General features: G+C 32.0%; 1 protein-coding gene across 1 annotated transcript; it reads right to left on the bottom strand.

The window, feature by feature from the left end:
* Positions 1–11688: 11688 nt before the first annotated feature.
* LOC145315875 (uncharacterized) lies at positions 11689–17980 on the bottom strand. The gene is made up of 14 exons (XM_080156006.1): positions 17882–17980; positions 17540–17610; positions 17046–17153; positions 15521–15592; positions 14320–14413; positions 14133–14191; positions 13910–14054; positions 13747–13832; positions 13523–13666; positions 13153–13446; positions 12873–13075; positions 12666–12756; positions 12486–12575; positions 11689–11863 (listed from the first exon to the last, which is right to left on the bottom strand). The coding sequence occupies exons 1-14, from the start codon at positions 17936–17938 to the stop codon at positions 11797–11799; spliced, it is 1581 nt and encodes a 526-aa protein (XP_080012132.1). The 5' UTR covers positions 17939–17980; the 3' UTR covers positions 11689–11796.
* Between the last annotated feature and the right edge of the window lie 207 nt (positions 17981–18187).

Genomic DNA, 18187 nt, shown 5'->3' with positions numbered 1-18187 from the left:
TATTAATATGTAATGAATAATGATTTCATCAAATATCTTGCCCAGTGGTCGGGAGCCTTTGTAAGCAGTTTTATGCTTTTTACTAACCACCCAAAGCTTAGGAATTGGAGCACCTCTACAACTCATTTTCTTGTGGTTTCCCTCATACTGCATCTGGACCAAAAACAAAGTTTTTTTTTTAAATTATTAGATGAGGGTTATTTTAGGTTCAGTAAAGGTAAGAAAAATAATATTCAAAAAAATTGTAAATTTTGTCCAAAACAGAAATAAAATGTATCCAACTTTTTTTTTTAAGTAAATGTTTCGGCTGATTCTGCTCATTAATAGTAAGAAATGGAAAAATGCCTTGGCCTATAAACAGATGCAATGCCATATTACATAGGACTTAAAAATAAAGGGCTTTCAAACAAATATTTGGTTGTATGTGTAGGGCATTTGGCATTTTAAAACATTTGATATGCTCTTAATAAAATATTTAGTCTTGTAGATGAAAAAGTAATAATCATGCTTCTATAATAATCTAATTCTAATGTTTGGACTTTCTAACCATGAGTAAGACAATAGTTTTATCATTTGCATATCTGCTAATAAGTTGGATTTTTATCTTTAACAGTTAATAACTAAAAACAATAAGGTTTTAATAATAAATAAATAAACAATAGGGCGTGTTTTTTACATTATTCTTGTTTGTATGTTATGTTTATATCTAATCTGGCATGTGAGAATAGTCCCATTAAATTCAAACCTCCTAAGAAGATTCTTTTTATTTCAAGCATAACCTTTCATATTTAGAAAAACTTAAGTTATTGGTAATTAGAAGGCTAGCAATCTTAATTTGAGCATGTTGATTTGTCATAATAAATTAATTTTAAAAAAATCATTTGAATATTCCTTAAATAATAATGAAGCATATTATAAGCTCTATATCAAAGGTAAATTGGTTTATAATATATCCTGCATTGCATGCAATAATAATAAACAAGGATGAGAACATCCATAAAAGCGAAGCTCTAAAACAATATGACAGACGAACATTAACTCTTGTAGAGTGTCAGAGCTGAATATACAAAATATGAATATACATATAAGTGTTGACAAAATTATACGTAAATTTGTTGCAAAACTTTTTAAATACAGAATTCTGTTTAAGGACATACTGACATTTTTAGGACGGACGGACTGACCGACCCTAATTATAGATAAGCGTCGCTTTTAAAAATCTACTTTGCATTTATTATTGATCCTTTTGAAGTTGTCATCCTTGTTTTTAGATAATGTATTATTGATATCAAATAAAAACAAACAATGTATCTAAACATTGAAAAATTATTAAAATAAATTGATTTAATTGATATAGACCACCAAGAATGAAAAAATGCTTTATGGTTAGGGATAACAGATTAAATCCTGATACTCAAGAAACAGGATAACTGTCTGTCTTTGTGAATGTATGCCCGCCAAGATCTCGTAAACGACTGGACCGAGGTCCAAGGTCTAGGGGGCCAGGGGTTAAACTAATATTATTTGAATTGTATAATATAGGCAATGTCCATTTGTCAGTTCGTCAGTATTCAACAAAAAAGATTTCAGCTACAAATGGAACAATTATGGTCGGCTTTTCAAGTAAGCTACATGAGTTGATCTTGACTGACAGAAAAGTTAGAGAATTATGATTTTGTTCTTATGAAATACTAGATTGATAAGTGATTATTGAAAAAACCTTTTAACTACCAACTTTTAGAATATTTTTTTCTTCAAATAACAGAAAATTTATAACTTCGAATCTTTTTTTTGTTGAATTTGACAAAAACACAAAATAAGATAAAGAAATAAAAGAGCAAGAGGAGCATATGTTTTATATATGTATGTGTGTTTGTAAAGGAAGGGAGGAAGGGGAGGGGGGTGAATCAACCCCATCTTTTTATCTATTCTACAAAACATTTGGAGAAGCAAGATTTATTATTCTTAAAAGTGGAAAGTTTAAATAAAAGAGTATGAAGTTACATCTATAAAAGGGGAGATATAAAAGTAAAAGCATATGGAGAACTTTTTATGGGGAGGGTGTATAAAGAATGTGAGAAGTGAAGGGTGTAACCCAACCCGGGGTAAGGTTACACCCCTCACCAAGCTTATCCAAATACTTCCCCTATTTAGCTACAATTAATTTTGCTTCCCCTTTTCTAAATATAATAAAACCTTCTCTTTTTGGCAAATATTTAGTGTTCCCCTTGTTACCCCCATCCTGTCTAAAGTCTGTTCAAATATTGCCCTACTCTAACAAAGACTTTGAAAGTATAGATGGTTAGATTTTGTAATTGATTTGTATTTCAACTTTACATACTAAAGTAAGTTTCTTGATGTATGTATTGTAAAATCTCGTAAATTGCTCAACTAATCAGTAAATAATTCACTAGGAAGCTTTGTATTCGTCTAAGGAAAGTTTTTGGCTATTTAGCGTTGAGGTTAAACCCCTTTAGGGGTTTTGGACTCTCGTATTGCCAAGCTAACTACTAGTTATTGAAACATATTCGAAATTTTCAGCTTTTTGAACGGTTATCATTAAAAGAAACAAATTTTATCAATTAACTTATATGAGATCTTGATAATACTAAAAATACTTGTTACAAACTTCTAAAACAACCATTGGCAAACAAACCGACATGATAAGTATTACGAGTAGCTTTGCGCAAACGTTTGTAAAAGAAAAGTTAATCTATATTTTAATATTCTTTGATCTTCTCTGTAGGGCTTAGATCATATTTCAGAGACTGGTGGAGAGAGAGAGAGAGAGAGAGAGAGAGAATGCATAGTTCTTAGTAGCGCAGCTTCTTCTAAACTATAGCATATCCGTCACTCTATCTGTCAGTCCGGTTATTCATCTGTCCGACCAAAAAGATTTGCAATAGGGAGTAACTTTTCCCTATTTATTCATGGATTTTTAAAATCTAAAATCACCTAAAAATCAATAACTTTGGTCTGTTTTGCTGGGCTTCTTATGGACCTAATTTTCCCTGTTTTGATTTGATTATGCATCCCTCTCTGATAAAGTGATATACATAATATTTCACAATACAAAGGAGTATTGTTCATAACGATCACAATATTTCAAATTTGATAAGAAGAAAGCTAAATTTGTTTAAAGATTAAGCTTTATAGAACACGCTGAGAGCATGTTTAAGACTTGAAATATTTCAATTAAAATAAATAGCCTTAATAAGATTTTCTTAATATATTTATCTTATCCTTATTTTAAATTTATCTTTATCATTAATATAAACAGTAAAAAATATCAACGAATGTAATAAAAACTCAACGGAAAAAAATATGAAAAAGAGGGTTGTCCAATTAGGGAAACTTGGACAAAACTGTTTCTGAGCTCTTGATTGTCAGACATCGTACTTTTTTGTATGAATATTTTTAGTTGTCAGTGTAAATTCAGCTTTTACAACTTTGGAACAAAAATGTTGAAAAAAAAGAAAACAAGGGTGATAACCTTTCATAAAAGCAACCTCTAAAATCAAATGGAACAAATGGACAAATGAACAATAAATCTCGTAGTGTGTCAGAACGTAATAAGAAGAACATTAATTTGTAAGTCTAAACAAAATTGCACATAAATTTGTTGCTAAATTGTGTAAATACAGGTTACAGTAAAAGGACATACAATTTTTAGGATTTGACTATGGAGATGCCTCGCTTATAATATTGTACCTTGTTGCCCTAGGAATCATTATTCCATATATCAGATTAATATAATAACTATATCGTACAATAAGTTGTTGTTAAAAAAGTTTAAAATCATCATGTTTTAAATGGATGTACTGACTTTTTAATAACAATTATAGAGTTCCTACGCTTCCTGAATCTTATCTAACTGTAATAGGAATCATCATGCAAAGTTTGAAATCGATAGACCAATTCGAGCATGTCTAAATTAACAAAAAGAGCTAACCTTTACGAACGGACCTACCATAATTATAGAAAAGCTTTGATGTTAAAAAGAAGACTAAACATGTGCAAAAAGGGTCAGGTTCAAGGACGTATTAAGGGCTTAACAATTCTGTAAAATTCGCCCAATATTTTTAGTTTTATGATCTTCAATTCCTTTATAAAGGGTGAGCAAAAAAAATGCGTAGATTTTTAAAATTCAAATTGCGTGGCTTGTGTTAATAGTAGAAAAATGTTATGCATACCGTTAGTTCCGCTATGAACTGTATTTTTTAGAAATATAAAAACGATTCATGTGCTACGCATTGGTAAGGAGCTACGCGTTAAAATGTCCCAATTGACGTAAAACTTGACTTGCGAGTATATTACTAAATTTTAGAGAATAGTGTGTGCAAAAATAACTGCGTAGATTTTTAAAATTCGAATTGCGCGGCTTGTGTTAATAGTAGAAAAATGTTACGCATATCGTTAGAACCGTTTTGAACTCTATTTTTTGGAAATATAAAAACGGTGCCTGTGCTACAAATAATATATAAGCTAGGTGGTAAAACGTTCCAAATTTTACTCGCAAGTCAAGTTTTAAGTTAGTTGGGACATTTTACCACGTAGCTATATGCAGCAGAGAAATCGTTCTTATATTTCCAAAAAATACACTTCTTAGCGGTTCTAACGGTATGCGTAACATTTTTCTACTATTAATACAAGCCGCGCAATTTGAATTTCAAAAATCTACGCATTTTTTGCTCACCCTTTATAATGGATTATTTCATAGCTTATTATATACGAACGTAAATCTAAATTTACTTGTCAATTGTTTAGCAATTCTAATCTAAGGCTCCAAGAAAAGAAAGTAGTATCAATCAATCCTATAACTATCTCAACCTTCAAAGCCACATTAATGTGGTTAAACCCGTACAGTGTATATTCAGTACACATACATATGTAGGTGTTATCTCGAGTTTTACAAATATTTTTAAAAGGATTCTTCACCATATTGCAAAATATCAAAGAAATTTTAAGATTTGAATTTCAATTAAACTTTTAGAAGCAGTGGTTACATTATCGGTTTACTGGTTGAAATTATTATGAAAATGTCCATATCGATCAGACAATTCTTTCAGATATATATTCATCATATAAATTAGAGGAGTGATATACAGACGCAATTAGTTAAAAATTTTGCTTTCAAAATGTAAAATAGATAATGATATATAACAATTGAAGAAAATATTTATTGTGAAATATAGAATTGTGTCAGATTTCAAATGTTTTATTTATTAACTCATGAATGTTACTATTGTCTGATTTTTTCAGCAGCCGCTTCTTAGTCGCGCTTTTGAGGGTGGCTTAAAGTGGCTGCAACTAAGGGGTGGCTTAATATGGCTGCATCTGATGGTGGCTCAGGCTTAGTGTGACAGAAGGTGACTTAAGCTAAGTGTGGCTGCGGATTAAAGTGGCCCCTTCTTAAAGCTACTCGGCTGTGGTTAATGGGGGCTTAGACTATGTGATGCTTAGTTTGGCTGTTTCTTAGGGTAGGGGATTTTAAATTTTGTGGCGGTAGCAGAGTGTTGTTGTGAATGGCTGAAAAGCCTATTGAGGATGTGGCTTCCAAGCTCTTTATTCCATCAAATTTTTGTTTGGAAGAAGTACTTTTGAAATATTTCAAAAGCCTTTCGTCTATAGAGACTAGAGCTAATTAAAGAATTAACACAACATTTTCAACAAAATATTTACACAAATTGTCTAAAGTCACTTTTCTATACCCATTGTTGTGTGCATATCCAGCAAAAAAGTATAAAAGTTATCTGTGTATCGAATTATCTCAAAAACAGTTACAACACAAACTTACAATTCCATATTAGGATCTTTTTTTTCTATTAGATGTTTTCAAGTTTTTTCATATTCACATCTAAAGAAAACATTGAAGGTAAGGAGAAGTAAGGCTATGGGCGCAGTCACTTGTATAATTCAAAATGTGTAATACCTGTTGATCGTATAATAATAATCCTACCAAAGGTGTGCTATGTTACAAACTTAAACATGTGTTTCATAAATACTCATTATACACTCGATATAAAAATAGAGATTATTTCACTTTGTGCCATTTTAAATGTAACACATAGGCGAGAAGGGGCTAATCACAGGGAAGAGGATATTGTACATGTAAAAAAAAACTATTGCATTGCCACAAATTCGCCAGTCAGTCACTTGCTGTCGAAGAAGTCAGTTCGAGTCTAGTTCACACCGTGTCATAGTAAGGGCGTTAAAAAGTCTGACACTAATAGTGATAGAAGGGGGAACCTTAAACAGGCGAAACTTATTCCCATAACAAAGGTTGTGCAATCAAAGGGTTTGTTGTGTTGGGCCGTGGGCGTTAGAGTATTGCATCCCATTACCAGCGGATGATGCTCGTAGGCTCTCTATATGATCCCTTGAAATAGAAGGAGAATTCAGCCCCAATGAAATAATAACTTGTTGTTGTGTCAAATTCCTGTCTGTCCCTGGCTAATAAGCTTATTATATTTAAGAGAGTAGATTTGTTGGAATTAAGCAGGATAAAGGGTGAAGGAAGTTGGCGATCATAACTATTTTAGGATATCTTAAAACTTGAATTACCCTCTCTCTTTTTTCCTTTTCCTATTTTGTGCGTAATTCTTGAGTCTACAGGTGTTTATACAAATGTGCCAATTTGATTTTTTAATCTGTTTAATTTTCCTTTGCAATTAAGCTTTTTTTTAGGTACAGGGAAGGTTTTTAGCTATTTTGGGAGAGCGTATCTCCACCCTTCCAATTTAAATTCCCCCCCCCCAAATTTTTTTTCTCAATTTTTCTTATAAAACTCAAATTAAAAAGTAGAAGGGCGGTTGACTTATCCCCCTCCCACCTTAAGAACACCTAGAGGCTTCTTGGGAGCGTTCGTTGCCCCTAGTCTTTCTTAAAATAAAAGCTATGTCTTGCATTTTTTTTCAATTAGGTGTTTGATCACGAATTTCATATGATAAAAATATTTTTCTTATTTAATTGTAATCCTAATAAGATAAATTGCTTGAAAATTGTTTGAAAATTGTTTTAATAGCTATTATTATATGTTGCATTTTTAGATAAACGTGAGAATTGTGACCAAAACTTGCGTATCATTAGTACTCATTTGCGTCATTTCTATTTTCAGATATCTATTACCCTTCATCGGATAAAGTCTGTGGAGGGGGGAGGGGGGCAGAATTGCCTGGCAGCAAAGCATACTGTCATTACCATACTTTAAATTCATACCTTGCAACAAGTTAAAGGTACAAACTTAAACTTTAGAACAATAATGGAGTTTAGTTCCTTTCGTGACAACGCCTCTTAAGGGGCGTTTCGTCGTATTTTCACAGAAGCTTTTGATAGGTTAGGATTGGGGATTGTCCCGCAGGGTTAGACTATTAGCCCCGCAGGGTTAAAGCCCTAAATATTTCATCTAATGTCAAATCCTATTCCTCTAGTAAACCCTTTAATTCAGATGGGGGGATCTTTTCAGGGGACACAATTTTGGCATGATTTTCTGCGAAAATATTTGCTAGTTTATGGGGACATGTCCGTTTGTCCGTCTGTCTGAGACAAAGTGGGGGAAACGTGATTTTCTCGGCTCCCATAAAAGATAGAAAGCTGAAATTTCTTGTTACCATTTCTATTAATACGGAGCATAAATAAGTATAACACATCTATGTCGGTCAGACCCCTTTTTAGAAGGTTTTTGGCTATTTTAATATTTTTCAGAGACAAACTGGGGAAATGGGATTTACTCAGCTCCTATAAAAGATAGCTGAAATTTTTTGACAACATTCCTATCATTAAGGAGAACAATTAAGTATAAAACATTAATGGCGGTAGGACCGCTTTTTAGCAGGTTTTAGGCTATTTTTATAATTTTCTCATTTTTCTCCATATCTTCAGTGTTTATGGTCCGATTTTCAAAATCTTGAAAACGACCATGACGGCCAGACTGCCTATTGCAGGTTTTTGGCTATTTTTAAATTTTTCACATTTTTCTCCTTATCTTCAGTGTTTATGGTCCGATTTTCAAAATCTTTTCAGTTAAGGATATAAAAATTAAATTTTCTGTCGTTTTAAGAAAACAACCATGGCGGTCAGACTGCCTTTTATAAGGTTTTTGGCTATTTTTTTACGCCTATATTTCCCCATATCTTTGGTGTTTTTGGTCAAATTTTTAAACTTTTTTGGGATATCAGTATCATCAGTCGTCATCATACAAATTAAAACAAGGTTTGTGCTTCGCTACTTATGGATGTTCATCCTTGTATATATAATATCAAAGAAAGAGAGGACAATGGGCTGTTTATTACACTAGCCCCAAAAGTTTTCAATTAGGTTTTCTTATTAGTTGGCTGAACAACTTTAGGGACTTTCATGAATTTTGATTGGTTGATCCATTTAGTTACGTGTTCAAATGTTTTAACCACTAATTCTAATCTACAGAAGGGGTATTTTTGTACATTGTCATTTGGAATGTATCAGCCATTGTATAATCCCTGATATAATATACTCTTAGTCCCTGGGTGAAAAGTTTGGGTGGACCAGATTTGGTGTGCAAAGATCCTTAGAAGACTAAGAGGGTGTTTCAGATTGTTGATAACTTAGTAAATGGATTTAATGGTAAGGATTTTTTTATAATACAAATATACTTATTCCATATTCTAAATTCTTCAAATAGGACAGTTATTCTTACACAACAGAAAGATAATGTCTGTCTGTGTGTTCCGAAAGATCTCGCTAACCGTTTTCCTTACTCTTTTTTATGATTAAAAAATCGACTTTAACAACCACCCGTACCCGCCCTCCTCTCCAAACTCAAGTGGCCATTAAAATTGTAAGATTTTTTGTCTGAAGCTAAATCTCGAAATTGCTGGTTTTCTTACAGGGAAAGCTTAATAATTTTCTTGACACCACCCCTTCTAGCTCTTAAGGCTAGGGGCGAAGCTACTATTGCCCTCTAAAATGCTGAAACTAATCAAAATCGTTAGAGCTTTTCTTTTTAGTATTTTTTATCCAAACTGAAGTTTGTGATATGATTGAGTAAAATTATTGGAAGTTTCCCTAAAATTAAGCACAGAACCCTCCCCCCTGTCATTATTTTGAAAAAATTGGAAATTAGGTGTTGCGGGGGAGATGCAACCATAAAACGTAACATTTTAAAAATTTATTTTCAAAATGAGTAGGGAGGAGGGGGTCATTCTGTTGTCGCTAGGCACTTTAAGGGATAGCACCAAAAGTTTTAAACCATTGAAAACTACTTTATTTTATCTAAAATGTTTGCAGATACAATATGTGGATCTCCTTGTCAGTTCTTGTTCTCATCTCGCTTCTCATACGAGGTGTTTACCTCATCATTACAGGAATATCGCATAAAGTATTGAATCTTCCCCCCTTTGTAATTTGAAATAAATACATAATAGGGGGGTAGGGTACAATTTATTTGTTTATTACTTATGGTCAGGTAAGGTTGGATTATATTGGGTACTGGATTGCCTGCAGGGTTAGGGCACCTCAAGTGTAGACCTCATTAATCACGCTGTCCGTCGGATCATTAGTACTGCCCTAGAATTTCTTTAAAATTTCATGGTGTTTTTTTTCGGCTGTGTAAATATGGCCACTGATTATCTGCTTTATATTTCACTAGCGGCTTCGCCCCTAGCCTCTAGGGGCTTTGCCCCAAGAGGTGATAAAAAAATTAATATTTATTGTTTTTAGTGAGAGAATGTTGCTATTCTTTCATTCAAAATAAATGCTGGAATAAAAAATAATAAAAAGGGCAGCCTGCGGCAGCCTGTACCAGAGCAAAATACAAAATAAGGGGGGGATTTTTTTTTGGGGGGGGGGGGTTAGGGGTGTCCCACCCTCCAAGAAAATAGCTTAAAACCACCACAGGACCAATAGGTATATACCATCAAGAGTAGAATCCGATCGGTTCAGTGGTTACCGAGATCTTAAGCTTGAGACGGACGGACAGACGGACAGACAGACAGACAGACAGACATCGTACTACTTTGTATTATTGATTATGCCCGTCTGTCTAACTATTATGATCACTTTTCCTCCCATGTGCTTACATGTACTTTTTATTTTAATATTTATGATTTTATCTACTTATGGATGTTGTCATTGCAATTTTTATCATTGATTGCAATTAAGTTTTCCTAATTATCATTATCACATTTTTCATTAGGGCTTTGAAACTGATTGATATCCGGTGGTTCTCAGCCATACTGAAAAATCATTTATAGCAATGAATAACAAACATTTCTCCACAAACCAATTTGTTTCAGGCACCTAATTATACGTTAGCATACTTGTCTATCAGCCTTAAACAAGGAGTAAAGGTAAAAATATTGAATTAGACATGTTTTAAAAAATATTTTCTATTATATTGCCATCTTTCAATGACTCATTATGTAATTACATGTTGTGAGTAGTGCTTATTTAATTAATAATCTCATTTGCTCTGTAAATAAGTAATGTCTGTTGTATGTTATTCTAGTGGATTTTTGTGATCATTTTTATTCTAAGGGAGCTTTGCCCCTTGGATTTGTGGTATTTTTATTTAAATAAGAAAATTGATTAAACCATTGCAGTATGTATATTACTGTAAAACAATTGCCCAATTGAATCTGTGGTTAACAAGGTCTTAGGCTTATTCTACTTTGTATCATAAATAATTGAAGGATACATGCAGAATTTTTTTGTCAAGGTTTCCGCATCAACAATTCCCTACCAATTCCTTACAATGTTGGCTGAAATTGGAGGTTATATTGGACTGTTCCTTGGAGCCTCCATCCCAAGCATACTGAGCCTACCAGAAGAGATTTAGCAAAAATTTCCATATTTTGGAAGATTTAAAAGAAACTTTACTATAGTTTGGTACTAGATACGTATCTTATAGTCTTTGGTTTGAGTATTTGACTATTAAATGTTTAATTGCATGTCATTAATTCAATAAACATAAACATTTTTTTCATTAGCTTTTTTCTCGAATCTTATATTTATCAGGAAGTAAGGGAGGGGACAATGGATCGAATATTCAATTTTTAAGAGTCTCATACTTTGGGTACTGGAGTAAAGGGAATGTGCACGAATTCAGCAGTTTCTGGCTGACTTTGGGTACTAGCGCATCAATGCCCCGCTAACTAGCTGAGTTAGTTTTGAATATTGCAGACAGAAAAATTTGTTATTGATGGCTGGTTTTAACAAATATTTTTTTCCCAAGAAAATGGCATTTCATGTATAGAAACTCTACTGTGATATTTATGTATTAAAAATCTAAGAACCCCTTGAATTTAGGTAGCAGTTAAAAATATATGAGAAGGGTTGACATATTTCTAAACAAGATTTTTCTAGTGATTAATTACAGAATGTTTACTACATTGTGATGTATTGGTAATTTAATTTTCAAGTAAATGATTTTTTCTTAGAATTAATTTTGTTTTAAATTATATTACTATGATCCCTTTACAATTTTGGTCATATTTTCTAGATAAATCTGGTTTTTATTGCTTTTCAGCAAAAACTCTTAAATTGAATTAATTGCCCATTGTCCCCTCTCTTACTCCCTGTATATTTATAAGAAAGTAACAAAATTAAGTAAGGTAAGGTTTTAACTTTTAAGTCTTAGTCTAGCCTCTATATCATTAAAGAGGTTTTAAAAAAGTTCAAAATATATGTTGAACATAAAATTAAACAAGACAATTTAATTTTGCAATTTATTTTAAAAATTGTGATGCACAAATTTTTATTGTTTTAAAAAAATAGATGTTCATTTTAAATAAAAATATATTCAAAATTCTGATCAGATATTTAGCAGAGGGCAGGTGTTCCAGATACAACTCCAGAAACTGAATTGAATGACCCTTCCTTGGTTTTACTAGAAAAATAATAATATAGTTATTTCTCGCATCGTATTATAAACGGCTTTCCGCCGATATAGAATGTAGAATTATGAGATTAAAACTAGTTTTTTTAGCCCCAAGGTGCTAAAAAAACTGGTTTTAATCTTATGATTGTACATTTTTATATTCGTAGAAAACTGGATATAATACGATGCTAGACATAGTTTTTTTCGTATGAATGAGAACCGGTTCCTATCCACCGGATTCAAATGAATATGATAAATGTATATTATATCATTATTAGCTTTAATTCTAGCCTTTTGGGACTTTGGAATTTACCCCAATACTTGAATTAATTTAAAAATCCCCTCATTACAAAATTTTAAATGAACATAAAGTTACCATTGGTAATATCTCAACTTTGAAATCTATGCCCAGTTCACAAATAACTTTTAATTTCAAAGGTCGACTGATTTTTTTCTGTACGTCAATCTAAACAAGTACCTTTTTAAAGGGGTCAACCTAAAGCTTCTATAGGTCAACCTAAAATTTCCAGAGGTCGGCCTTTGTCTTTTATGAACTGGGCTCTAGATTTCTTTTGATTTATGTAGAATTAAGGACTTAGGAGCATTTGTAAAAATATTTGAAAATACTTACAATAACTTGCACAATTTTCTTTCTTCTTTTGGGAAGGCCCTGTTCGTACCATTCCATGTCCAATACTTGCATCTTCCATTATTCAAACATCTAAAATGTCACCAATATATTGTAAACAGATTCTTTAAAAGATACAGGTTTTGAGAATATTAAAGATTAAGGTATTATATATGATAATACCTTGCTTCACATGCATCAGCAGTTCTGGATTTTCTTGTTCTATTAGCAGCAGGGGCGCCAGTATACTCAACATCATTTTCTCTACATCCTCCTTTAAATTACAAAAATGTTCAATATGAATTGAGTTTTGTTATATTTTAAGATACTTAAATGTTTAATGTTTGAAATGACAGTAATTTTCTATTTCCTGTACTTTTCATATCTAACCTGGACCAGTTGTTGTGGGGACATCAGTTGTTGTTGGGACATCAGTTGTTGTGGGGACATCAGTTGTTGTGGGGACATCAGTTGTTCCTGGGTTGTCAGTTGGGGAATCAGTTGTGGTGGGGTTTCCAGTGGTTGGGGCAGCAGTGGAAGAGAATTTCCAATCACAGGTGCCAGATTCATCACCAACAGCAGCCATACCAAACCTTGTAATTCAACAATTAGCTATCTTTTCAATATATTAATTAAAAAATAAGGAAAAACCTATCAATATGATCCTGACCTGTTTTCTCTGATAACTCTTGCATTGTCCTCTGTAGCAGATCCAGTTATAACTCCTTGGAAGGTAGCAACTGGAGAGCTGTAGATGTTTGCCTTCCTGTTGAAATTACCATTGCTGTAAGCCATGCAAGTTCTGTAGGGTTCAACAATGTTTGAACCATAACCATAATCATAAGGAGCATTGCTTGCAACTAATCTGTCATGATGGCAACCAAAGTTGTGACCAAGCTCATGACCCATGGTGTAGTAACCCAATGCACAGGATTTTTGTTGAGCTGTGACTGTGTTTCCCGTTCTTCAATATAAATCAAATGTAAAATATGATATGAAACTTAACTAGAATGTTTATTTAGCACAAAATTTGAGATTACCTCCAAGAGTCAAGATAACCAATACCACAGTAATCAAAGCTTCCTAAGATAAGAGCAGCAGCATCAGCCCCACCTCTCAGTTCTTCAACAGTTCCTTTGTAGTTTTTGAAAGCTGTAAGCATTTCACTTCCACCACTCAAGTCACTAGGAAGTAATTAAAGGCGAAATATGCAGTTTGTGGAAATATTTAATTTCTAATGCAAAAATAATAAAATGTTACTCACTCAAGTTCAGCGGGCTCAATGCAGTGAATCTTAATTCTGACTGGAATCAAACTGTTGATATAACCCTGATTGGTCTCAGCAGTGACCTAAACAATATATATTATCAATTTCTATCATATTTTTTTCTGGGAAATAGTAAACATGATCTATTAATGATTCTTGCCTGGTCCATGTACAGCTCAATATCATCAGTAACTTCAGCAAACTGTCTAGTGTAGTAATACTTGACACTGGAGGTGACAATGGTATCAGGATCATCAATACCTTGCTGTCTCAGAGCATTGGCATCTCTGCTGCTGAATATTTCTCTAAACAAATTTTGAAGGGGTTAATTAATTTTACCAACTAAATAAATTTTTCTCTGCTCTATATTTTTTATTGATTACCTCTCAGTAGGTGCCACAGGTTCAGAATCTCCATCAACAAACTGTTCTGTGTCTTCCTCCTGATAAATTATAATGATTTAAAAGAAACTAAAATCAAAGAAACTAAAAAACCGTACACTTTCTTTTTGGTTTTGTATATAAAATCAATGCGATTAAAAAAATTTAACATAAATTATATAAGTTTTACCTTCCAGACATGACAACCTTCAAAAGCAGCACAAGGTTCAAGAACAAAGTCTCTTCCATCAAAGACATCAACATTTCCAAATACCTTGTCTCCTCTAGTAAAAAAGTATAGTATGAGTTTAATGTATAATGACCCTAAGAACACATAAGACAAAAAAAATACTTCTTATTAGTAGCGAAGCTACTCTATAATTCACTATGTCCGTTCGTCAGTCCGTTCGTCAGTCCGTCAGTCAGTCCGTCAGTCAGTCCGTCAGTCAGTCCGTAACGCTATGGGGGAAATGGGATTTACTCAGCTCCTATAAAAGATAGAATGCTGAAATTTTTTGACAATATTCCATCATTAAGGAGCACAATTGACTTTAAAACATCATTGGCGGTCCGACCGCTTTTTAGCAGGTTTTAGGCTATTTTTATATTTTTCACATTTTTCTCCATATTTTCAGTGTTTATGGTCAGATTTTCAAAAATTTTTCAATTATTGATATCAAAATTAAATTTCCTGTCTTTTAAAGAAAACAACCATGACGGCCAGACTGCCTTTTTAGCAGGTTTTAGGCTATTTTTATATTTTTCACATTTTTCTCCATATCTTTAGTGTTTATGGTCCGATTTTCAAAATTTTTTCAATTATTGATATCAAAATTAAATTTCCCGTCGTTTAAAGAAAACAACGATGAAGTCCAGACTGCCTTTTTTAGCAGGTTTTAGGCTATTTTTATATTTTTCACATTTTTCTCCATATCTTCAGTGTATATGGTCCGATTTTCCAAATTTTTAAGTTAAGGATATAAAAATTTAGTTTTCTGTCGTTTTAAGAAAACAACCATAGCGGCCAGATTGCCTTTTATCAGGTTTTTGGCTGTTTTTATATGTTTTACATATTTCCTCATATCTTTGTTTTTTTTATCCAACTTTTTTGGGATATCAGGATCAAAATAATTTTCCCCATTGTTATGTGCATCTTTAATGTAATTTACTTTGACCATCGTCATCATACAAAATAAAACAAGGTTTCGTGTTTATTTTATCCAATAAATCTATTCTTGATTTTAATAAATACCCTTTAAATCTACTTGTATGTATTCCCATCTATGATTTTTGTGCTTCGCTGCTTATGGATGTTGTCATCCTTGTATACATATGTATCATCTAATTTGTTAATTGTTAGGTGGTAAGACACTGACAATGTAAAAAGTTACCTGAAGCTGAAAACTGCTTCACACTTCTCATTTTCATAAGCAACAGATTCTGCTACATCAACAAATCCAGCTCTATTAAAATAAAACATTTCCTCATAAAAGTTTTTAGTAGCGAAGCTACTCTATAATTCACTTTGTCCGTCCGTCAGTCAGTCCGTCAGTCCGTCAGTCCGTAACGCTATGGGGGAAATGGGATTTACTCAGCTCCTATAAAAGATAGAATGCTGAAATTTTTTGTCAACATTCCCATTATTAAGGAGCACAATTGACTATAAAACATCATTTGCGGTCGGACCGATTTTTAGCAGGTTTTAGGCTATTTTTATATTTTTCACATTTTTCTCCATATCTTCAGTGTTTATGGTCCGATTTTCAAAATTTTTTCAGTTACAGATATCAAAATTAAATTTCCTGTCGTTTAAAGAAACAATCATGAAGGCCAGACTGCCTTTTTAGCAGGTTTTAGGCTATTTTTATATTTTTCACATTTTTCTCCATATCTTCAGTGTATGGTCCGATTTTCAAAATTTTTTCAGTTATAGATATCAAAATTAAATTTCCCGTCTTTTAAAGAAGACAACCATGACGGCCAGACTGCCTTTTCAGCAGGTTTTAGGCTGTTTTTTTTAAATTTTTAACATTTTTCTCCATATCTTCAGTGTTTATAGTCCGATTTTCAAAATTTTTTCAGTTGTAGATATCAAAATTAAATTTCCTGCCTTTAAAGGAAATAACCATTACGGCCAGACTGCCTTTTTGGCAGGTTTTAGGCTATTTATAAATATATTTAACACTTTTTTCCATATCTTCAGTGTATATGGTCCGATTTTCCAAATTTTTAAAGTTTTTAAGGATTTAAAAATTAAATTTTTTGTCGTTTTAAGAAAACAACCATGGCGGCCAGACTGCCTTTTATCAGGTTTTTGGCTATTTTTATATGTTTTACATATTTCCCAAGATCTTTGTTTATTTTGATCTAATTTTCAAACTTTTATGGGATATCAGTATCAAAATAATTTTTCCCATTGTTATGAGCATCTTTAATATAATTTACTTTGACCATCGTCATCATACAAAATAAAACAAGGTTTCATATTTATTTTATCCAATAAATCTATTCTTGATTTTAGTAAAAACCTTTTAAATCTACCTGTACGTATTCCCATCTACGATTTTTTGTGCTTCGCTACTTATGGATGTTGTCATCCTTGTTTTTATAACAAATCAAAGTAAATTTGCTGTTACAATATAAAAGTTTTATAAAAGTAATATATATAATGAAAATGTTAAGTGTGTGTCATATATTATGATTTATTAGTTTCAAATTAGGTGTTATTTCAGAGAACAGAATTATGTTTAAATTCTACAATGATTCATTTAATATTTCAAGCTAGTGTTTAACATAGTTAATAGGTTTACAATTGATATTATAGTTTTAATTAAAAAACCTCTCTTCAGCTTGAATTTACCTATATATCAGATCATTATACCTAACCTTTTAATACTTTAATCTATCAATATTCACCTTGAGTATGATTCTTGGATAAGATTCTTCTGAACCAAATCTCCACATTCAGGAATAGTAATAACACCATCATCAAGAGCATCAAGATCAACCTTAGCAACTGTGCAGCTGAAATAATAAATGTACATTCGTGTTAAAAAGTTAATGCTCTTTGTATGAAAAAAACTTATAAATTATGATTGGATATTTCAAAACTAAATTTCTCTGAATACATGAAAATTTCATGCCCAAGGAAATAAACAATTTACCAAAAGATTTAATAATCATTATAAAGTAGTATGTATTTTGCCTGAAGCCTAAGATTTCAATATCTACTGAACTAATTAAACTTCAGGGAAGCTTCACATAGATTATAAGATGGTTTTATGCTATTTATATTAGATTTCAGCCTTGATTATGGTAATTGGCTATTTTTATGCCATCTTCTTACACCTTTTAATACATAGCTGCTAAAGGCACAGCCACCAATGTAAAAATAAGCAACTAAAAATTACCTTTTCACATCTTTTGATTTGCAAGGTTTGATTTTAGAAACATCAGCATCTTGCAGTTCAAACAGAGCACTCTGTAAAAAGATATTTTGATAATCATTTAACAAAGTGTATGTTAAGTTTTTCGATTGAAGTGATTTTTAAAAAATTAAATGGATTTTTTTGCCTTCCAATTATGATCAATGATAATACAGAATGTCTTGTTTCTGCAAGTTAGTTACAATATTATGTTGTAGTATTTAGCAATAAGAGAAATACAAAATATTTTTATGAAACTCCTTTTTATGAAGGCAGATAAGAATGTATTTCTAAAAATGAATAAGAATGGAAAAAAGTAGATTATACCTGTCTGGAAATGCCAACAAGAGCAAAGATAACAAAGGTATGTGCTTTAGACCACATCTCTGATCAATAGTGACAATACAATATGATGCTACCTTTTAAATAAATTAAAAATCTGTTTAATTTTATTCAACAGATGTTTTTTTGTCAGAGATTTATTTACTTTATTAACAATAAACCTCTAATGTCTTTTATTATGTACCTAAACAAATAAAATCTCAGAATCTAATTAGAATTGCAATCAAGTATTGATTTAAATGACAATTATTCCCATAAAGATAATCATTAATGTAGCAAGAACACAGTAAT

Source organism: Acartia tonsa, chromosome 4, assembly GCF_053477335.1.
Source record: "Acartia tonsa isolate MP-2025a chromosome 4, ASM5347733v1, whole genome shotgun sequence".
In the NCBI taxonomy this organism is placed as follows: Eukaryota; Metazoa; Arthropoda; class Copepoda; order Calanoida; family Acartiidae; genus Acartia; species Acartia tonsa.
This window is presented reverse-complemented; position numbering and strand designations above follow the sequence as displayed.

Coding starts and splice junctions, on each gene's coding strand:
- LOC145315875 (XM_080156006.1), bottom strand. CDS start 17,938: ATGTGGTCTAAAGCACATACCTTTGTTATCTTTGCTCTTGTTGGCATT. Junction 12,757..12,872: donor CCCCACAACAACTGGTCCAG/GTTAGATATGAA, acceptor TGTAATTTAAAG/GAGGATGTAGAGAAAATGAT. Junction 12,576..12,665: donor GCTGATGCATGTGAAGCAAG/GTATTATCATAT, acceptor GTGACATTTTAG/ATGTTTGAATAATGGAAGAT.